This window comes from Somniosus microcephalus, chromosome 11 (assembly GCF_052327205.1).
Source record: "Somniosus microcephalus isolate GS21.2 chromosome 11, FLI_Smic_1.0, whole genome shotgun sequence".
Lineage (NCBI taxonomy): Eukaryota > Metazoa > Chordata > Chondrichthyes > Squaliformes > Somniosidae > Somniosus > Somniosus microcephalus.
This window is the reverse complement of record NC_140997.1, coordinates 22,525,369-22,548,686: the sequence shown is the minus strand read 5'-3', so window position 1 is coordinate 22,548,686 and position 23,318 is coordinate 22,525,369. Positions and strand designations below refer to the sequence as shown.

The 23,318-nt window shown below is 44.7% G+C and overlaps 1 protein-coding gene across 1 annotated transcript in view; it reads right to left on the bottom strand.

Moving 5' to 3' along the window:
- Window positions 1-22,600, bottom strand: part of LOC147110378 (putative uncharacterized protein MYH16) — a 36,308-nt gene extending 13,708 nt beyond the window's left edge. Inside the window, exons 1-14 of the mRNA XM_086000324.1 lie at window positions 22,519-22,600; window positions 20,129-20,302; window positions 18,734-18,961; window positions 17,604-17,708; window positions 16,442-16,528; window positions 15,313-15,458; window positions 13,933-14,023; window positions 12,713-12,769; window positions 10,615-10,701; window positions 9,806-10,051; window positions 8,315-8,432; window positions 7,323-7,450; window positions 6,145-6,341; window positions 105-237 (exon numbers count right to left, since the gene is read on the bottom strand). Coding sequence (XP_085856450.1) covers window positions 105-237; window positions 6,145-6,341; window positions 7,323-7,450; window positions 8,315-8,432; window positions 9,806-10,051; window positions 10,615-10,701; window positions 12,713-12,769; window positions 13,933-14,023; window positions 15,313-15,458; window positions 16,442-16,528; window positions 17,604-17,708; window positions 18,734-18,961; window positions 20,129-20,302; window positions 22,519-22,599 — 1,878 coding nt within the window. The 5' untranslated portion in view covers window position 22,600. The remainder of the gene's footprint in view (window positions 1-104; window positions 238-6,144; window positions 6,342-7,322; window positions 7,451-8,314; window positions 8,433-9,805; window positions 10,052-10,614; window positions 10,702-12,712; window positions 12,770-13,932; window positions 14,024-15,312; window positions 15,459-16,441; window positions 16,529-17,603; window positions 17,709-18,733; window positions 18,962-20,128; window positions 20,303-22,518) is intronic.
- Between the last annotated feature and the right edge of the window lie 718 nt (window positions 22,601-23,318).

Sequence of the window (23,318 nt, the reverse complement as noted above, 5' to 3'; positions counted from 1 at the left end):
AGGTTGCCGGATTCGGGACGCTCAACCTGTACTGTTGGAGGGAAGAGATCAATTCCCTTTTTAACTCCGTTTTTATTCTGGGGTAGCAGCCTCTTTATCGGTACCTTTTCCAGCTCAATGGTCAAGTCTTCCACCTCTCCTGTAAGTCTCTGTTTAGATTTCTCCAGACTAGCCGCTCGGGCCTGCGCAGCCTCAGCAGCTTCTTCAGCCTCCTGCAGTCTGGCAGCCAGCTTTCTCCTGTTCAATAAAAAGTATCACAACAAAAAAGACGCGTCATTCAAGGGGTGGAGGGGAGAGCCAAGTACAGGAAACTCTTTGGTATCCGAGACCGACGGGACCGGCGTGTTGCCGATTGATCAAAAATTCCGGATGGCGGAGAGGGCTATCTACCGAGGCTATTTTTAACAAAGAAAAATAAAAAATACATCAAGAAATGTGCAGTATACAGTAATTGAGTACTCACCTACAGAATGTTGTGTTAAATGGATGGTGGAAGATGCTTGATTAAGTACAGTACTGCCAGTTGAGGGTAATGCAATGCAATGCAATGACTACCAGCAGCGTGGGAGACACACAGTACCCCTGTAAAATGGCGGATCAGAAGAGACTACCGGCAGCGCGGGAGAGTCAGACTCCTGTTACAGGGGTATTGAGGTGTTCCGACTTCCAACAGCGCCAAGAAGCCGAGTAGTGGCAGTTTGGAGAACTACCCCCACTGACTAACTCGGCCACCGCGGGAGACTCGGACTCGGACTCGGCAACATTGCCGGTTATTGAGGTGTTGTTTTCAGAGTGAGAATTTTGCCGGTTAATAGAGAATTCTGGATATTTAGGTGCCATTTAAACGAGAGTTTCCTGTAGTATGGAGGTTAAGGCACTTGCCTTGCACCACTCTTTGGGAGGTCCACGGCGTTATGACACCCAAGTCGACCAACTCTCAAGCTTCACAAGTTATGATGTGGACAGGAAGGGGAACATTTTAATAGAAAGACAGACTTGCATTTATACAGCGGCTTTCTCAACCTCAGGACGTCCCAAAGCGCTCTGCAGCCAGCGATGTAATTTTTTGAAGTGTAGTCACTGTTGTAATGTAGGAAACGCAGCAGCCAATTTGCGCACAGCAAGATCCCACAAACAGCAATGCGATAACGACCATATAATCTGATTTTAGGTGTTGGTTGAGGGATAATTATTAACCAGGGTCACCGGGGAGAACTCCCCTGTTCTTTGGAATAGTGCCACGGGATTTTTGGCACCCACTTGAGAGAACAAACAGGGCCTCCGTTTAATAATTCATCCAAAAGATGGCATCTCCAACAGTGCAGCGCTCCCTTGGTACTGCACTGTGACAGCCTGGATTATGCGATCAAGTCTCTGAACCCACAACCTTCTGACTCAGAGACTAGAGTGCTACCACTGAGCTGCTGCTGACACCCTTTGTTAATGAAAATAAAGTACCTCACAAGGGAGAAGAGGATGGGAGGGGGCTGGTATTAATAAGATATCTGGTTTTGCAAATACGTCTTCTGACACCAAAGTAAGGAGCATCTTGTCCTCCTTGCCTATCCTCTCAGGTTTTTTTTTATTCGTTCATGGGATCTGGGCGTCGCTGGCAAGGCCCGCATTTATTGCCCATCCCTAATTGCCCTTGAGAAGGTGCTGGTGAGCCGCTTTCTTGAACCGCTGCAGTCCGTGCGGTGAAGGTACTCCCACAGTGCTGTTAGGGAGGGAGTTACAGGATTTTGACCCAGCGACGATGAAGGAACGACGATATATTTCCAAGTCAGGATGGTGTGTGACTTAGAGGGGAACTTGGAGGTAGTGGTGTTCCCATGTGTCTGCTGCCCTTGTCCTTCTAGGTGGAAGAGGTTGCGGGTTTGGGAGGTGCTGCCAAAGGAGCCTTGGCTAGTTGCTGCAGTGCATCTTGTAGATGACACACTGCAGTCACGGTACGTTTCTGGAGGGAGTGAATGTTTAAGGTGGTGGATGGGGTGCCAATCAAGTGGGCTGCTTTGTCCTGGATGGTGTCGAGCTTCTTAAGTGTTGTTGGAGCTGCACTCACCCAGGCAAGTGGAGAGTATTCCATCACATCCTTATTTGTACCTTGTAGATGGTAGAAAGACTTTGGGGAGTCAAGAGGTGAGACACTTGCCACAGAATACCTAGCCTCTGACCTGCACTTGTTGTCACAGTATTTATGTGGCTGGAGATGGACGCATGAGGGAGAGACTGGCTCCAACTGTTTTTGAAGTGAACTGAGCTATGCTAGAACTGATTTGTTTCCTTCAATGTTCCCAGACCTGTTTCCTCAAAAAAGTCTCACAAGGCACTGTTGTCACACCTGCAATGGAACAACTCAAGCAGTTCTTTCACCTGCCCTTTCACCTCCTCCTTTCCCACTGTCCAGGGCCCCAAACACCCCTTCCAGGTGAAACAGCGATTTACTTGTACTTCTTGCAATCTAGTATACTGTATTCGCTGCTCACGATGCGGTCTCCTCTACACTGGGGAGACCAAACGTAGATTGGGTGATCACTTTGCGGAACACCTCTGTTCAGTCTGCAAGCGTGACCCTGAGCTTCTGGTCACTAGTCATTTTAATTCTCCATCCCACCCCTACTCTGACCTCTCTGTCCTCGGCCTCTTACACTGTTCTATTGAAGCTCAGCGTAAGCTCGAGGAACAGCACCTCATCTTTCAATTAGGCACTTTACAGCCTTCTGGACTCAACATCGAGTTCAACAATTTCAGACCATAACCACTGCTCCCATTTTTTCGGACAGCAGGTGCTGGTGATGATTCTGTTGCCATTTACAGCTCCTCCAGACCCAGCTTTTGTTTCTTTACTTGTTCCATTACTACCCCCTTTTGCCTTGCACCATCATCCCTTTTGTCATTTAATCTCTCCTGCCTTCCATCCTATCACAGACCTTCTGACATGAATCAGTCATTCATGAAAGAAAGACTTATGAAAGAATACTGGGCAGCCTGCGGGTGGCGCTGTCCAGGGAGAGTATAAATACTCGGGCACAGGCCCAGCTTGCGCAGGACATTCTTAACAGGAACTAGTGAAGGACACAACTAGACCTCCATGTTGTAAAACAGTTGATTAAAGCTTTGTTTAACGCTTAGACCAAGTGCCTAGTAGTTTTCTTACGTCACCTTCCCTTTTATTCTTTCCTCCCCTCCCCCCTTTCCTAGCCTCTGCACTTGCTTAAAACCTGTTACATCTCTGACTTTTTCCAGTTCTGGCGAAAGGTCGCCGACCTGACACGTTAACTCTGTTTCTCTCTCCACAGATGCTGCCTGACCTGCTGAGTATTTCCAGCATTTTCTGTTTATACTTCAGATTTCCAGCATCCGCAGTATTTTGCCTTTGTAACTCAACCAGTACCATTTTTGGACATTACGCTTCATAATGTGTTACTGGCACACAGCTTAAGGACCTCACGCTATGCTGAAATTGGGTTGCAGTTCACTTTGATGTTGATGACTGATCCTTCCCTTTGGAATCAGTTTCAAAACCCTTGAACCAGTTTCAGCACGCCATAGCATGGTAAACTCAAGGCATTATTGTTAAGTATATTTTCTACTTTCAGTTCTCAGAGTGTTACTATCCCTGGTTTTTTTGTTGTTGCAGGTTTACAGTGTTCTTCCTTTTGAAATCTGTTTCACTCCAGTAGCAATATTTGACCACTTTGACAGTTGTGTTAAGACTAGAAATGTGGCCAGTCCCAATAAGATGTGGTCAGTCCCTCTGATAATGGATTCATGCTTCTGAAGCTTTTAACAGCTGCTTAACTGCATATAAAACACCTGATAAACCAGTGAGGGGCAGTGGGGCGTTTCTGAGAGATGGCCATAAGGTGCTGCGTAAATGCATTAAAAGTAAATACCGAATGAAGTTAAACCAGGTGCAGAGATTATGGGCAGGATTTTCATTGGGCCGTGGAGTCGGGATTGGAGGTGTGTGGGGGGTTAAAATCCCGAAATCGGGGGGCACGAACCCATCCCGCACCCAACCCGCCTCCATGCCAGTTTCAAAGGAGGCGGGTACCCGCCCCGCATTGGGACCCGCCTCCCCGAGGCGGAAAGGGGATTTGTGTGTTTTTAGCCTAATCCATATTTTTAATGTTGAAGTGTGGGATTCCCGACAGCTCCAAACCACGCCAAGTTAGCGAGGCGGACCGTCGGGATGAAGGGCTTGGAGGGATCGAGATGTCCGGTGTTCAGGTGAGTGATGGGTGCATGAGTGCAAAGGTAAGTGTGTTTGGTGTGTGTAAAGTGTTTAAAGAAGTTTTACACACCTTTACTTACCTTTGCCGCCTTCCTTCCTTCAGGTCTCGGGAGTCCCTCATCTCACCGGCACAGAAAGCAGAATGCCTGCGAGCTGTCAAAAATTGCAGCATTCTGCTTTCTGTTCCGGGGAGATCTCTAAATCATCCTGAGAGGAAGGAATTAACTCAGAATACAGATTGTCAGTGTTTGACAGCTTCAAACAGCTGTGAAACGCTGATATTTCATCTGTCAAAAGGTCTTGACAGATGAAATGTCAATCTGCGATGTCACCTGTTGCCGGGAGGCCCTTAATTGGCCTGCTGAGCCCGCTGGGCGGACTCAACAAAGTCAATCAAGTGAAAATCGCGTGGGTTGGCCACAACTCAATGGAGGCGGGACTGCAACCCCGAAAGTTGTAGTCCCGCCTCCTACCTGACTCCTCAATGAAAATCCAGCCCTTAGTATTTTGGGGCTTTGATGTTTTCATTTTGGTGCAGGTTGTGGTGATTGCCTTCACACATGCTCTGCCTTTTCTCTGATGCAGGAGGGCACATATTGCATCTGTAACGCTCATCACCAACACATTTACTTAGCAATACGGCTATACGGCAATACGGCAAATTTCCTCTAATTTGTGCTTAGTCGTATTGGATCACCCTGTGCATTGCGCATAGAGGAAAATCAGGCAAGGCGGATCGCACGCCTGTAATAGAGCCTGTCTGAATTTGCATCTGTTAATGAATCGGAAATCGGGCAGGCTAGTGGACCATTCTTCCCGCCCAGTTTTCCTCTACGCACTGCCCCCAAGCAATCCAACCTGCTTCAGTGCAAGTACAGGAAAGTCTGCCCCTTAACTCCAATTTAGATTGGGAGCAACAGAACGCAGAATTTATTGCACCAAACTTAAAACAGCACTAACTGTGCTGTTTCCCCTGCCTGGAGCATCCAGAACACCGGGTCATAATCTCAGGGTCAGGGGTCGGCCATTTAGGACTGAGGTGAGGAGAAATTTCTTCACTCAGAGGGTTGTGAATCTTAGGAATTCTCTGCCCCAGAGGGCTGTGGATGATGAGTCGTTGAGTATATTCAAGACTGAGATCGATAGATTTTTGGACCCTAGGGGAATCAAGGAATATGGGGATCGGGCAGGAAAGTGGAGTTGGGATCGAAGATCAGCCATGATCTTATTGAATGGCGGAGCAGGCTCGAGGGGCCATATGGCCTACTCCTGCTCCTATTTCTTATGTTCTTATGTTCTTATTTCCATAGCCTGCCCTACAAGGATGCACTAGCGGTGGCCACTGCGGCCCATAGTCTCAGGATCAGGGGTCGGCCATTTAGGACTGAGGTGAGGAGAAATTTTTTCACTCAGAGGGTTGTGAAATCTTTGGCAATTTCTACCCCAGAGGGCGGTGTATGCTCAGTCGTTGAGTATATTCAAGACTGAGTTAACGTTTCAGGTCAGTGACCCTTCACCAGAACTGGAAAAGGTTAGAGACGTAACAGGCTTTAAGCAGGTCTAACCTTTTCCAGTTTTGATGAAGGGTTACAGACCTGAAACGTTAACTCGCTTTCTCTCTCCAAGGATGCTGCCTGGCCTGCTGAGTGCTTCCAGCATTTTCTGTTGTTATTTCAGATTTCCAGCATCTGCAGTATTTTGCTATTGTTCATGACTGAGATCGATAGATTCTTGAGCACTAAGGGATATGAGGATAGGACAGGAAAGTGGAGTTGAGGTCGATGATCAGCCATGATCTGATTGAATGGCGGAGCAGGCTCGGGGGGGTCACATGGCCAACTCCTGCTCTTATTTCTTATGTTCTTATGTAACTGTGGACATGCTCAATGAGCTGCCTGATCACTCACTTTGTCTCTTCGAGCTCCTCTGTTTTCTGAATGGCATCGGTTTCGTACTTGGTCCTCCATGTTGTCACCTCACTGTTCAGTTTGGAAACAAGTCTCTGCAGCTCAGCTTTGCTCTCCTGCTCTTCCTCCAATTGCTCCTTTGTTAGTTCCATGTCATGCTTAGAATTGGCCAGGCCCACCACTGCTCCACTTCTGGCCTGAAGTGCGACATATTGTATGAGTGTTATTATAGATCGTACCGCCAAAAAACAACAAAATATACAAACGCTTGCTCGCCAACTGCATACAGTAGTTGGAACTTTTATCTCCAAACAATAAAAAAAAATGGGCAACTAAGTGGCGCAATTCTTTTTTACAAGACCGTCCTTTCACTTATTGAATATGCTTTTAAATCCACCGATACTGAAGGAGAAAGATCTCCTGAATTCGATTGGGGATGGAGAGGGGACATTGCGTTAGCCTTTTTTGCTCCTCTACGCTTTCAAAATCGGACGGCGATGGGGCAGGTTTTAACTAGTCGTTGGGAATAAAAACCTGGAGAGATGTAAAATGGGCTGCCGACTCGCTGGCACCCACTTTGCACGACTTCACGAAAGTCAAAATTTACCCCAGAAAGTGTAAAACTAGCTTGGAATTCAGACCTCAATGGATGTAGATCAGGGCACAAGTAAATCTTTCAAATAAAAATCTGACAATGTTGTGATTTAGATTGGTAACTGTCACAAATCCCGCAAATGTCATTATTTATCTCTAATAGCTTTTACACTTGATGTGGAGATGCCGGTGTTGGACTGGGGTTGGACAAATGTGAGAAGTCACACAGCTTGTGATCTCAAATAAAGCTGTTGGACTATAACCTTGATGTGGAGATGCCGGTGTTGGACTGGGGTGGACAAATGTAAGAAGTCACACAACACCAGGTTATAGTCCAACAGCTTTATTTGAAACCACAAAAGCTTTCGGAGCGCTGCTCCTTCGTCAGGTGAAGTGACGAAGCGCTCCGAAAGCTTGTGATTTCAAATAAAGCTGTTGGACTATAACCTGGTGTTGTGTGACTTCTCACATTGGACTATAACCTGGTGTTGTGTGACTTCTCAGCTTTTACACTGTACAGTACTTGAAATGAAGTATTTGGGTGATTTTTTTTGGTGGGGGTTATACAAGACCATGTCGCTCACCCTTGACTCCTCTTCCAGTTGCCTCTTGAGGTCTTCAATTTGAGAAGACATGGTCGTTTTGGTCCTGATCAGCTGGTTCAGTCTACTCTGGGCCTCCTCATATGCACGGCTGAGCTCACTGTTCTCAGCTAGTCAAGAGAAAGTAAGAGAATAATCGTCAGTCGAGAAACTGGAGCTTTTCTCAGGCTTGTTGCCTCATCTTATCTTCACCGAGGCCTTTTGCTTTCCTGTAAGGCTAGAGGTTACTGTTGGCAATATCAGCAGGGGAACACTCAATGCTTTTGCACAGGGATTCCTCTGTCCACTATTTTGATGGATGTCTCCACCTGTTTAAAATAAACAGGTTAACCCTCCCGTCAACACTGGGAACAAAGGAAGATCGTAGCAACGAGTTAACCGTTGCTTAACAGTAATTTCTAGTCTGTATTCTTCTTAGCTGGGAAAATTTGGCAAAGAAGTCGCAGAATCCTGCGCGTCTTGCAATGTCAATGCTGCTCAGCACTCAGCAGAAAGAAGCTCACTCGCTGCATGAGAAATCACAGGACAAAGAGACACAGTGCAGCAGCAGCACAATCCATTCACCAGCCTGGGAATCGGCCCAGGACCAAACAGAGAGGTCAAAGAAATGGGAAACCAAGTTGCAGAAAATAAAATCAGAAATACATTGAATTCAGAGAGCTGGAGAATAAACCAAGTCTGGTCTGGAAAGAACAGTATTCAGGTTGAATTGCAGTTTTTTTTTGAGATGCTGCCTGCATTTTCCGAAGGTTGGCGAAAACTGGTTTCAAATCAATGGGTGACTGCTGGTGTCAGACACCAATTAGAAAATCTTGGGTTGTGACATATATATAAATAAATACTAATTTTACCTTCTAACAGGCAAAAAAAGCCCCACACAAATTAAGAGAAATTATTTTATACTTTGAAAATTTATATGACGGCAACAGTTTAGAACCCAAAATTGGGGTGACAACGAACAAGTTGTATCCCACCTGACAACCTGCTCTTCACAGTGTTGATTTCAGTCAAGTTTCTTTCTATTTCGGCATACTTGGCATTGCTCTCAGCTAAGTTGTCTTCCAGCTTACGAATGTGCACGTCAGCATTTATCTGCACACAGGGAAAAGGAATGATTAGATACCACTGAAAACATGTACGGGCTAGATTTTCCTGCCATTGATGAAGATCGACCCCTATGTAGTTCCTTCTGACAATGCAATCTAATCTGCTGGTAAAGATTCAATGTAATTGCTGTATTGACTGCTGGTTATTTATAATGAGGTGATTTACAACTCTCTCTAGGAGGTGTGTTACAACATTCCTACATCACAACAGTGACTACGCTCAAAAATTACTTCATTGGCTGTAGAGCGCTTTGGGACGTCCTGAGGTCGTGAAAGGCGCTATAGAAATGCAAGTCTTTCTTTCTTTTATGTGAAAGCTCTGCCGTGACCGTTTAACTAATGTTGCTTGATGCAGTAAGTGTTTGGATCCCAGCCTAGTGAATTTATAAATATTACTACTGAATATACTGTCTACAAGTTTTCTGACTGCTTTCTCCTAATTTGTATACTTGCTTTTGTCTCAAGTGTATGTGCTAGCTCTTTCAACCCTGTCAGTGTGCAAATCAACTGAAGGCTCTCCGAAGTTCTCTGCTTCTTCTCTGCATCCCAATTAAACACCCTTAAAATGACAGCTAACTCCGTGTGTGCTCACAGTTGGCAGGTACCTCTTCACTGGTGAGGATTCAGAAAATCTATCCCCTGACATCAGCACTAAGGACTCCCAGGTGAGGGGTAATGAAGTTTGGTGCAGAGTAAAGTTCTCTCTAGGCTGTCCCAGTAATACGTCCCAACCCTAAACTAGCAAGAACAGCCCTACTGTACCACTGTGACATTTCTCCATTTTCCACTCAATATTGCTGGGAGCTTCTCCAAAATTGATTGATAACTAAGTGCCAAATCAAGGGCAGCTTGGTGCTGTGGGCCTAGAAACATAATTGAGAATGCTCAAACCCATTTCAACTACCCGGACCACCCTTACAGCCAGTAGGCAGACATAAGAAATAGGAGCAGGAGTCGGCCCTACTGCCCCTCGAGCCTGCTCCGCCATTCAATAAGATCACAGCTGACCATCGACCTCAACTCCACTTTCCCGCCCGATCCCCATATCCCTCGATTCCCCGAGAGTCCAAAAATCTATCGATCTCAGCCTTGAATATACTCAAAGACTCAGCATTCACAGCCCTCTGGGGCAGAGAATTCCAAAGATTCACCACCCTCTGAGTGAAGAAATTCCTCCTCATCTCAGTCTTAAATGGCCGAGCCCTTATCCTGAGACTGTGACCCTCTAGTTCTAGACACTCCAGCCAGGGGGAAACAACCTCTCAGCATCTACGCTGTCAATCCCCCTGGACGGGGACATTCATCTCCCCCAGTTTTTTTTGGGTGAGAATTCTTCCTTTTTTTGTTGGGTGTAATTACCTTGGATTTCTGAAGGGTCTCTGAATTGCTGGCGAGGTCGTCGATCTCAGCTTTCATGACCTGCTTGTCCTTTTCCAGTTTGGACCTGACCCGCTGTAAGCTCTCAATATGCTCTGTCAGCTCAGCCAAGGAGTCAGTGTGCTTCTTTCTCAGCGCGGCAGCCGTGGCTTCGGCCTGCAGGGCAGACTCTTCCAGTTCTCGGCGCAGTTTCAGAAGCTCGCCTTCACGCTTTCTGTTTAGCTCAATCTGTAGACACGAAAGGAACAATGACTTCTTAGAGATTCGCATCGCCGTAGACAGCATTGTCTACAAAGGTTACATCTCGTCGATGAAGAAGAATTCATAGTTTTTGCTGATCTGATAAATATGAACAGGGAGCCCCTGTATTTATCACTTTTAGTACTTCGCCATCTGTGTAGTACTAGTGAAATCTGGATTCTAAAAAAAAACTAAGACTTACTGCTCGGATTACAGTTAGTACAGACGTTAAATGATAGAAAATATACTTATGTAGAATCTTACAGCACTGAAGGAGGCCATTCGGCCCATCGTGCCTGTTGCCAGCTCTTTGAAAGAGCTCTCCAATTAGTCCCGCTCCCCCTGTTCTTTCCCCGTAGCCCTGCAAATTTTTCCTTTTAAGTATTAATCCAATTCCCTTTTGAAAGTCACGACTGAATCTGCTTCCACCGCCCTTTCGGGCAGTGCATTCCTGATGCGTAAAAAAAAAATTCTCCCCCGGTTCTTTTGCCATACTGGAAGGTGTAGATGAAATTTAGTGTTACAGACTTGTTGCTGGAAGTCGAAGTTACCTGAGAGACTGTGGCACCACCAGCTTCTTCCAGTCTGTCACTGAGTTCCTCCAAGTCACGGGAATATTCAGCTCGCTGCTTCTCAACCTATGTGGATTGGAGGTGTAGTTTTATTAGTAAAGGTGCCATTTGGAACCAGGTTATCAAACTTACAACAACAACAGCTCTCACATTTATATTGCGCCTATAATAAAGTAAAAATGTCCCAAGGCTCTTCACAGAAGCATCATCAGACAAAATTTGACATCTACAACAATGAGGTAGGTTTTAAGAAGTGACTTAAAGGAGGAGAGTACAGTAGAAAGGTGGGAGGTTTAGGGAGGGAATTCCAGAGCTTAGGGCCGAGGCGGCTAAAGGCACGGCTGCCATTGGTGGATTAAAATCGGGGATGTATAAGAGACCAGAATTGGAGGAGCGCAGATATCTTGGTGGGTTGTAGGGCTGGATTACAGAGATAGGGAGGGGTGAGACCGTGGATGGATGAGAATTTTAAAGTCGAGGCGTTGCCGGACTGGGAGCCAATGTAGGTCAGCGAGTACAGAGGTGATGGGTGAACTGGACTCGGTTACAGATCACAGAGGCACGGTGAACATAAAGCATTACAGTTACAATACATTCACATTTCAGCCACCATGTTCGATGTGTTACTTAGGCTGTTCTGACTGGTTGTCTCGAGTTTCTTCCACCGCAATGTAATGACAGAGGCGGTTTAGACTGTGACCATGAATGATTTCCTTTCTAACCCATCTAATGATTGAATGCAAACATGAATTTATAGATGCCAATACTAAAGGGGTGTCCAATCCACTGGGGGCGTTTGCTGAGTGGTGCAGTGACTTGGGGAAATATCCGTTTGCATGGACATTATCTTGAACATGCTGTGTTTATTTTTAACAACAGATTTAATAACTTCACTGAGAAATAGCAGTAAGGTTTTACATTCTGGATCAGCTCAATGGTTCCTGCAGTTTTTGCCTGTGTCTTTCTCTCTGGGTTGCTGTGCAAGTTGGTGTATCTGAAGCTTTATCACAACGCTTCAAATCAAGACTTGCTTTTTCTTCTTTTCTGTAATTCTAGCAGCCGAAGATCTTTGTGAGGTCCTCTCCATTTTTATATTATTGGTATTAGCCTTCCTTGCTTTACTCTATTACCTCAGTTGGATGGGATCCGTTTCTCTGATAAGCCCGTGTTGGTTGATGTGCAGGGCGTTTCTGTATTTCCTTTCCCACAGGTTGCAATTTTCCCCTCTCGCTATCATTCCCATTCTTTGCCATATGCTTGACTGAATCACTTTCATTTGGTCACTTTTGACTTCCTCTGCGCATTTACTCTTTATTTCCAGTTCCTTTTTGGTCGATGTTATGTCCTTTCCTCTTATCGGTCTCTCCTTTCTTGGGTCCTACAACTGAAACCGTAGTCTCTTGGTTGTTTTTGTTCTCTTTAAGCAGGAGGCTGGGGATTTGACCTCTTCAGCCTGTATTCTCCTGTTTGATGTTTTCACTACTTTCTCTAAGTTTCTCTTTTCTTTAATGGTGGCCCTTCACTCTGTCTTTCTCTCCGACACAAAACTTTCCTGACTGTCCTCCTGGCTGTTCCTCCTTTAGTTTCCCAGCCCTTTTTTTCACGGGCTCTAGAGGGTGCTGTGTACCTTCCTGTACTTCCAACTGCCCACAGTCTTCAGCAGCAGCCTCTTTCAGCAGCTGCACGCTTTGCTTTTGACGACAGCCAGACACTTTCTTTAGCATCTCCCCGGCGGGGTAAGGCTCCCTTCACACTTCTTAGGGGCTTGACACCCAGATTCAGACCATTGCACCCAGATAGGCTCTTTGCCTGCCCCTTGACCCCCCCAACCCTGCCCCTTGACCTCACCTGTCAGGTTTCCACTTGGTTTTCCAAGGTTTGAGCTGTGACTCGAATCTAGAGGATTCGAGCAAGTATCTCCTCTGGATAGATAATGAGGAAAATAATTACACTTTCGAGTTACACTTTGAGCAAGTTGTTAATGCTTTAACTATATGTTACCAAGGATATTACAGACTGGTTACCTCCAGCAACAGGCATCTTGCATAAATGATCTATTTGATGTTGTTTTACACACCTTAGCTCTCATGGCCCGCTCACCCTCAAGTTCCTCTTCCAGTTCTTCAATTCGGGCCTGGAAATACAAACACTTGCGTTACAATTTAAAATCTCTCACTCCCTGTTTGCTAAATATTACAACCATTGGTATTTAATGTTTTGCATAAGAACTCTTTAAATACCCTTCCGATTTGCATTGTTTAGGGAATATGCGATTGTATTTTTTTTGATAGAATTTTAATTTAACCAGGGTAAGTTGACACAAAATGAAGAAATCTTACCAGCCTCTCATTTCAAAATCAAGGTGAACACATTAAATACTAACATGCAGAAAATTAAGTGACATTGTCGTACTCAGTCTTCAAATTCACATTTTGGGTGTATTCAAGGGCGTAAAGTAACAGGAAGGGTAAACACAGTTGTGGATGAGCTATTTCTGAATATTTCTCCAGAGAGATGGTGTTAAAAGTAAATCAAATTTATACCTGCATTAACCAGTTACTTTGCAGACAATTATGAGTGTGGTATAAAAATGACCATTGTGGTTGAGTTTGTATCATAAGAACATAAGAAATAGGAGCAGGAGGAGGCCATTGGGCCCTTCGAGCCTGCTCTGCCATTCAATAAGATCATGGCTGATCTTCTACCTCAACTCCACCTTCCCGCCCAATCCCCATATCCCTTAATTCCCTTAGTTCCCAAAAATTTACCAACCTCTGTCTTGAATATACTGATCAACTGAGCATCCACAGCTCTCTGGGTAGAGAATTCCAAAGATTCACAACCCTTTGAGTGAAGAAATTTCTCCTCATCTCAGTCCTAAATGGCCGACCCCTTATTCTGAGACTGTGACCCCGTGTTCTAGACTCCCCAGCCAGGGGAAACAGCCTCTCAGCGTTAATCCTGTCAAGCCCCTTAAGAATTTTATATGTTTCAATTAGATCATATTTAGTATTGTATTTAGTATTTGTTATTTTGATTCAACTATTCATCTGAGGGGCAATTTTAACCTAACGTGAAGTCAATGGAGAGTGATGTTGGGCAGGCATAAAACCAGTGTTCCATCCAATCGCGACGAATTATGTTAAACTACCCCCCCCCGCCTGCCTGCCACCCACCACCCACCCCTGCTTTTAGTAATCAGCCAATGTTATAGGCGTTTCACTGTGCTTCAGCGTCAATCTTCTGAAAGTTTCTTTCCAATGAACATTGGCATAAATAGAGCTTCCTTTTCCCTACCTGATGCTCTTTAAGTTTCCTGTGCAGCGTGGAATTCAGTGACTGCTCATCTTCCCACTTGGTATTCAGGGAATTCACCTCCAGGTCCCTCCTGCGAAAATCAAAAGAGGTGTAAGGTTGCAGTAGAAACCGCTACAGATGAAATAGTAGCTGGGGTTCAGATCAAAGGCTGAAGTAGGTCCTTCAGTGAAGACCTGATTGTATCCACACAACTACTGTAAGGAGACGAGCAAAGTTCCTTCGAACCATAGAGCACGAATTTACTCTTTCAATGATTCTGTCATTCATTGATACAGTTGATTGGGTTACAACCTAGTCCCTCCACCAATTCAGCAAAGGCAAGAATAATACTTTTACATAAGGTCAGCAGATAGTCTGTCGCCAATTATTTTCAACCTTTTGGTCCTCACCTCTCAGGTCTTGTAAGAATTTGTTTCTCCTTGTTATTTACTTTTTCAGACAAGCACATTTTGCATTATAATTCCGGTTGTTTGCTCACCCATGCCGATGATTATCCAGTTGTATTTAATCCTCCGTAAATTATTGCAGCTCATTTAAAGAAAAGTACATTACAACGAGACCAGCCAACATTGAATGCAATCTGTGTATTTAAATGGTCACTGCGACATAAACTGGGAAAGAACATAGCTGAGGTAGCGGGAATGTAGTACATGTTATCAGCTTTTCATTTTCCCTTTGTAGCAATGCATTTGTAACAAATTGAACAGCTTCAGAACTTAATTTCAGACTTTCAGACTTTCAGAGTCAGACTTTATTTTCTTGCACAGTAATGTTAAATAGGAAGCATTTATACCCTTAAAGAGTGGAGGATAATCCACAAAGAATCTTTTCAATGTTCCTATTAAAAGCAAGCGTTGCAGCTGGAGAGAAATTAAAAGCAAAAATTAAAAGCGCACAGAGAGACAAGAACACAATTGTGAGTAGCATCACCCCATCAACACCTTCACTCTTCCGGGTTTGAACAGGATCTATCTCAGTTGTAAAGCTTTGCATTCTTAATGGTCTTTGCATCGTAAACAGACGGCCTGAAGTAAAATCTGTGTATTGTTTATAAGAACTAAGGTCTTGAAATTACACTGTGCAAATATTTTTATAGGAACGATTAAAATAAGTACTTCCGCTAAAATAGCAGACAAAGGAATTGCACATGAATGGGGTACATTAATATTCACATAATGTCATTTCAAGGATTAAGGGAATGCCTGGCACCAAAGTAAAAAGGCGGAGTCATGATTCCTCATTTAGACTGGGGCCGATGAAGATATTTCTCTGATTTGTCACTTCAAAATGATCAACGCTTTATATTTACAGGAAATGCTTATACTACATCGATAGAGAGCTGAAAAATAAGCCACTTACTTCTTGAGAATCTCCTCCAGGTCAATCTTTGCTCTTTCCATCTCATTCAGGTTTTCAATTGTCATCTTCAGGTCTCCCTCAGCCTTTCGCCGAGCTTTCTCTACCTCAGCCCTGATCTTCTTCTCCTGGCTCCAGTTATCTTCCAGCTGTCACGTGTTTAAACAAGGGTCAAGTGTTTGACTACAATAGTTTGCTAGCACGGTAATCCACATTAACCACTGTTTATGATCCAGGTAAAGGTAGAAAGATGCATCAGCATCGCATCATGGAGCGTCTCCAAACCAAACTTCTGAGAAGTGGACACAGGTGTTAGCTCAAGATGGTGTGCACCCAACCTTAAGCAAACAGAAATTCAACATGTGTGGATATGCTCCACTTACCCAGCTCCAGGTCCCCCCCTACACCAGTCCAGAGCATTGACTTGCAGGGTCATTCGTTGTTGAGTGGAAAGAGTCTCATCTCCCAGCGGCAGTTTTAACTCTCTGGTTCCCATGCATGAGCCAGAGTTGCTGGTCCAACATTTTCATTGCCCTGGAGTCCCGCAGACTTGCCTGTTTCAGCTACTGAGCACTCTCCAGAAAGGCTGATTTGGTTCCAGTTTTCCCTCAGCGGGTAATCATTTCATAGTCACCACAAACCCAAAGAGACCGCACTTCCTTCCCCTCAAGTACAGGCACTATGCTGTTTGTCTAAGGCAGGGGTGTCCAAAGTGCTGCCCGTGGGCCATGCATCATTGACCTTTAGAAATCCGGCTCACAAAGCCCGAGAAACTCGGTTCTATAAACATTGATATTCCTGATTTGTCCTGTTTAGATGTTGCGGATTTGTAAGTTTGGAAACATTTATTCTTCCCTATGTTGCCTCATTGATGGATAAGTCTTAAATCAGAACACTAGGATCTGTTACTATCCATAATTTGATATATATCCACATTAATGGGAATTTAAACTTTACGTAGAATCTTTAAGGATGCTTGGCACACAGCCATTGAATGGCGGAGCAGGCTCGAGGGGCCAAATGGCCTACTCCTGCGCCTATTTCTTCTGTTCTTATGTGGCCAATGGAGACAAAAACTTGGACACCCCTGGTCTAAGGTAAAATATTTTTCAAATATCCTATAACGAGTTACCTCTTGGATCTGGGAGTTGAGTTTTCCATTAGTCTTGGTGAGGTGATTGACTTTATCTTCCTCAGATTGAAGATCATCCAGTGTTTTCTGGAAAAATAGAACAGGACAAAAATATTATTTTCCTGAGGGACGATTCCAGTTACCTTTGCTTTAGTAAGTACTTGTATCATAGAGTTAGCTGAGGGTATCAAGGGATATGGAGCTAAGGTGGGTAAATGGAGTTGAGGTATCGATCAGACATGATCTAACTGAGTAGCGGAGAAGGCACGAGGGGCTGAATGGCCTGCTCCCGTTCCCATGTTCTAAGAATGGTTTTTAGACACGAGCGACGCCATCAGAGTTTATCATCATGAAACCACAGACTGGCGACAGGGAATGCCCCAAAGTGGCAACTGTGACATCAGTGTAACAATTGTCACTATAACAGGGAACAATTTGCTGGCACTGCCTTCACTACAGAGAGTTACTAATCATTTTGTAGGCACGCAGTTTGAAATTTGAGTGCTGTTTATTTTTCTTGCAAATTTTTAACCAAATAAAATCAAACAATGTGCAAGTGCCAACATTCAGTAGACTCAATTATGAAAGGATTCCTGTAGCATTATTTCTCGTGAAAAGTATTCTCAGCGGCTACATCCTTCAAACCAGATATGCGTAAACATTAAGGGTACCCTTATAACACACTGAACAACCATCAGATGGAAATAGCTTTAACTACATCAGTTTGGCAGTAATTTGAATCCTGGTGCCAGAGGTGAAGGGATAACATTTTCACTCAGTGCAATGGAGTCATTTAGCTCAGTTAGAGATTTTTTTTGTGAAGTTGCCGAACTGTACTTAAATTGGCAATGGCAGGAAATTTGGATAAGGGTTGATGTAATAAAACTCACTACACACTTGGTGTGAGTATAAAGCAAGGCTTTAATCAACTTGTTTCAAAACATGGAGGTCTAGTTGTACTTCACTAGTTCCTGTCTTACAAAATGTCCCTGAGCAAGCTGGGCCCACGCCCGAGTATTTATACTCCTTGGACGGCGCCACCAGCCAGCCGTCCAGTGTGATTTCATGAGTAGTTTCTTCATGATGATGAGATTTATAACAAGGGTTAATGGTTATTATGGCTGCAAACGGTGGTGCAGTGGTTCTGCAGAGTCGTACTAACCTGGTGAAGTTCATCCAAGGCTCTTTTCTCCTTTTGCAGCTTGGCAATTGCATCATCACGCTGAGTGAGGTCCAGGGTCTGGGAGCGCACCTTGCCATCCAGAGCCTGGTGGAATTTAATAAAAGAGGTAGTCATTGGAGGGTAACATGAAACTATACCTAATAAAGTGTGTGCGTGTATGTATTTGTATGTGTGCGTGTGCGTGAGCTGCATTGCTGGCTGAGAATGAGGGGTTCTCTTGGCCGTGGGTGGGGGGAGGTTTGATAGGATTTTGTGTGGTTTTTTTTGGTTGCAGAACTTAAGAAGTATAAGACAGCTATCATAATTCCTAAATTCTCAGTTGACCTCAGATTGAGGTCACTGTCAGTTCTGCTTTGTCGCTGCAGGGTGTGTGTGAGGAGTCTCTGTGACTTCTCCCCCTCCTCATACCCTTTGACTCCGATATACCATTTCAGTGCCCATTGATACGAAATAGTTTATTTCCCCTCTGGTCTGTGTCAGATTCCTTTCAGTGCTGTCCCAGGTTTCTAACTTTTTGTCCCAGCTCGCTCTCTGGATTTACGACCAGCTATGCCTCTCGGTGAGGCAATGGTCATGAAGTGTCCCTAAAGACTGCCTTGAGGGTTTCCCGCTGTAGCTGGGTGGTGTGAGCGCCCTGGTTCTCAGCTATCCAGCGGCTGAATACTGCCCGTAGGAAGGGCAGAATTCCATGTCACCGAGGAGGACTTCACACGTTTACGATTTTCACCTTGCTACTGCCCAAATTTGGGACGGCAGTGGAAAGGTAAGGAGGGTAAGGAAATCCAGGGGAAATCAGTTCTGGCGCATTCCCACTTGTTTAATTCCTTGCTCGATCTTTGGGTTGGGGCCTGGGACATGTGTCTGAAGCTCCTGCCCGAAGCGGCTGGGGATTGAATAACGTAAGCAGAAAGAGGTTGGGAAAGGCCGCACACCCTTTACAGGCCCAGGGATGTGCTAGATGCAAGTGAGGCCTGGGGGGGAGCGGGAGGACGGGAATAAGGCCGCGAATGGACCTGCAGGTAGGAGGGCATTAGACTTTAAACGTAAGCGCAGTAGTTCTGCTTTGTTTTCATAAGGGAAATAATCTGGTGGGTAAATTATGGTGATACCTGTTTTTCTTTCTCAGTTTTTACAAGGGTTGTCTCCAGACCCTCGAGGTCCAGTTTCAGGTCAGACAATTCTGTCTCTAGCTTCCTCTTACTGCTCGAGAGGCTTGAGCTGGCGTTCTCCTCCTCTTCAAGCCGTTCCTTCATATCTGAGATCTGATTTTCATATTCCATCTTTGTCTTCATCATTTGCGTAAGACGCTCCTCTACATCAGACAGGTTTTCTTGTTCCTGTGGAAGAGCAAAAGAGAAATACGGGTGATCTTCTGGTGATGATGCTAAAAACATTCGCAGTAAAGTGATAATGCCAGAGAATCACACAGCACAGAAGTGCCTGTACTGGCTCTTTGAAAGAGCTCTCCAATTAGTCCCGCTCCCCTGTTCTTCCCCCACAGCCCCGCAAATGTTTCTTTTTCAAGTATCTATCTAATTCCCTTTTGAAAGTTACTATTAAATCTGCTTCCACCACCCTGTCAGGCAGCGCTTTCCAGATCATAACTACTCGCTGCAAAAAAATATTCTCCTCATTGAGTTGAGGAGAACTTTTTTTCCACCCAGAGGGTGGTGGGGGTCTGGAACTCACTGCCTGAAAGGGTGGTAGAGACAGAAACCCTCATCACATTTAAAAAGTACTTGGATATGCACTTGAAGTGCCGTAACCTACAAGGCTACGGACCAAGAGCTGGAAAGTGGGATTAGGCCGGATAGCTCTTTGTCGGCCGGCACAGACACGATGGGCCGAATGGCCGCCTCCTGTGATGTAAATTTCTATGATTCTCATCTCCTTGACCATAATGTCTTTTAAAAATTTATATGCTGGGCATATGTCAGGGGCACGGGTAGAAGTGTTCATTGAGAAATAGTAGAAGCTTGTGTTCAATTGTACTGAATGCTGTAGAGAATATCGGCTTGACCTTTTAATATTAGTCGCAGTGAAGTTCTGAATATTTGTTAATTTGGAGAAGCACACTCTAGTATAATCGCCACTTTATGAATTAAAGGTGCATGCATCATATGATCAGGATTTTATGTGTTTTTTTCTATGTAAATAAAACGTAATTGCATGCAGGCGAGGATGACTGAACTAAAGTGTTTGCTTAGTCAGTCGTGGCTCAGTGGGTAGCACTCTTGCCTGTGTGTCAGGAGGTTGTGGGTTCATGGACCCCCTCCAGAGACTTGACCACAAAATCTAGGCTGACACTCCAGAGCAGTGCTGAGGGGGTGCTGCACAGTCGCAGGCGCCGTCTTTTGGTTGAGACATTAAACTGAGGCAACTGAAGTCAATCACTGCACAGGTACTAAAGCGGAACTGACTAAATAAGTACTGAGCAATTCTGCAATTGTTATCTCAGTATGGCTATGCCCTGGCCTATTGCTAGTTAGTTGCTGATGACTTACAGCCTGGAGTTGCAGTAAGAGATCATTCTTTTCCTGTGAGAGAGTTGCTGTCTTCTCCTCGAGTTCTTTGATGCGGTTAAGGAGATCATTGGTCTGTGCCATCGCAGCCCTCAGTTCCTCCTCCTTCTCTTTCATCTCATCCTCCTGACGGGCCACGTTCAACAGAGGCTTAACCTACAGACAACGGGACAGAATCAGTTCACGACCTCTAAACATAACTTGCAATGATCGGGACTTTTCCTTAGAAACAGGCAATAACAACAACTTGCATTTAATTACACAGCACCTTTAACGTAGCGAGATGTCCCGAGGCGCTTCACAGGAGCGATTATCAAACAGAGTTTGACACCGAGCCATGTAAAAAGCTCTTAAGATAGGTGATCAAAAGCTTGGTCAAAGAGGTAGTTTTTAGACTTAAAGGAGGAGAGAGAGGCAGAGAAGCGGAGAGGTTTAGGGAGGGAATTCCAGAGCTTTAGGGTGTAGGCAGCTGAAGGCGTGGCCGCCAATGGTGGAGCGATGAAAATTGGGGATGCGCAAGAGGCCAGAATTGGAGGAGCGCAGAGATCTCGGAGAAGCAGCTAAAACCATAATCATCGTTCAGATAAATTAGGTAGCAATGTAACCTCAGCAGTTGTACTGAATACCCAAAATACACAAGTTGGTCAGCGGAAGTGACATTTTTATGGAAGCTATCTACAAGAAAATAGAGGATCTGGACAGAGACGTGAGCACGTAATCTGGGCTGACACTCCAGTGCAGTGCTGAGGGAGTGCTGCACTGTCGGAGGTGCCGTTTTTCAGATGAGACTTTAAACCGAGGCTCCGTCTGCCCTCTCAGGTGGAAGTAAAAGATTCCATGACACTATTTTGAAGAAGAGCAGGGGGAGTTCTCCCCGCTGTCCTGGCCGATATTTATCCCTCAACCAACCTTGCTAAAAACAGATTATCTGGTCATTATCACATTGCTGTTTGTGGGACCTTGCTGTGCGCAAATTAGCTGCCGCGTTTCCCTACATTACAACAGTGGCTACAATTTAAAAGTACTTCATTGGCAGTGAAGTGCTTTGGGACATCCTGAGTTTGTGAAAGGTGCCTTCTAAATGCAAGTCTTTCTTTTTCTTTGCTATCAGCTACAGGTGTTAGATACAATTTTGCCATGAATATTTGTCAGAAAGACTAAAGTAATTGCTGTATAATGAAGGTAGAGGCAGCTGGGCAAGTATATGTAAAAGAGGAAGAAATATGACTGTTCAGCGCCCCAGTGATGGTGTGAAGAAATATGACTGTTCAGCGCCCCAGTGATGGTGTGAAGAAATATGACTGTTCAGCGCCCCAGTGATGGTGTGAAGATTTTTGATATTTACCCTACTTTCCATGTATGGAAGTTGTGCTTTGAGATAACCGGAGAACGTGAGAAGTTTCTTTTAACTGCAGGTGCATTGGTCCATTTCACTTTTTAACCAGATAGTGCTACTTTACAATATCCTTGTAACTATTCACTGTTTGCGACAAGGAGTGAAGTAATGTCATTTTTTTAAGTTCCAATACATTGCAAAGTGCTGTGCTGCTAGCTACTAGAGAATTCATAGGAAATCTAAAAGCATGAATAGCAAACGATTCTCAATGGACATATCAAACACTTGGCCTGTCTTGAATGAATTGACCCGAAATATAATGAATCATTTGTAGCAGCCTCTCAATTAGATAGTGTTACACAGAAGTACATAGAATTTACAGCACAGAAACAGGCCATTCGGCCCAAATGGTCTATGCCGGTGTTTATGCTCCACACGAGCCTCCTCTCACCCTACTTCAACTAACCCTATCAGCATATCCTTCTATTCCTTTCTCCCTCATGTGCTTAACTAGCTTCCCCTTAAATGCATCAATGCTATTCGCCTCAACTACTCCTTGTGGTGGCGCGTTCCATATTCTCGTGGTCATTATGCATGTGTAAGCCTTGACTGGAAGTGTTGGCAGGATGTTTCACCTCAGAAGGCATCAGATCCCAACGTGATCCCGCTCTCTTCCAACGACCACACACACACACACACACGCGCTTCCAGCAAGAGTGATGAGTGAGCGTTCGGGAGCAGTAACCTGGTCAATTTTCCCTTTCCTAAACCAGAGGTATGCAGATCAAAGGCAGCACCTTTACCTCCTCCCTGCCTGAGATCAACTAGGCCAGCACACACTGGGAATCAAACCTATTCTATACAGCTCAGGATAAGGACATCGTAAGACATCCTTTAGCATGATGGGGCTATCAGAAACAGAACCGTAAGACATCCTTTACATAGCATGATAGGGCTGTCAGAAACAGAACCGTAAGACATCCTTTACATAGCATGATAAGGCTTTCAGAAACAGCAAACGTTTTGTAATAAATACCTTAGTGTACAGCTTCCACCAGCCCCAAAAGCGCAGTTGCAGGAATTTACGGGTATTGCGTTGAATAACTATTAGTGCCATTCTGCAAATAAAAGAGGGTAAGGAAGATATATCTTAGCAGCGTACAAGATTAGAGGAACAAGAAAAAGCCACTTGGCTCAATAAACCTGCTGGTTATTAATTCCAATATCACCTTCCCATCATTTTGTATTCAGTCATTACATGACTATCATTCGTGTGCCCACCCAAAATGTGCAAATGACCCTGACCCCTGGGTTTCAGGTAGGGTCAGGGACGCATTTAAGGTGTGGGCAGAAGTTATGCTCTATCCATGATTAGCCCCCAGGAGGCTGGCCAGGAATTTCCAGGCTAAGCTGCGTACCGTTATATATACCACAGATACGTGTATAACATGCATATACATGAACTACATGATTGTACGATTTGCACAAAATAAATCTCAAATACATATACATATGCATGTGGTAAGTGTAGCAATGCTTGGGAGAAAAAGATGATTTGGACCTTTGGTTCCCAAAGCTCTCCACCCTGGGGGTTTCCTCATGTCATGTTTGGGTCTGTTGTAGACTAATTGATAGAGATTCATTGCTATGATTAGTCAACCACACCATTATCATTGTATCATGCCAAGGCTTCTTCGGCAGCACCTCCCAAACTCGCGACCTCTACCACCTAGAAGGTCAAGGGCAGCAGTCGCATGGGAACACCACCACCTCCAAGTCACACACCATCCTAACTTGGAAATATATCGCTGACATAATAAAACTCACTACACACTT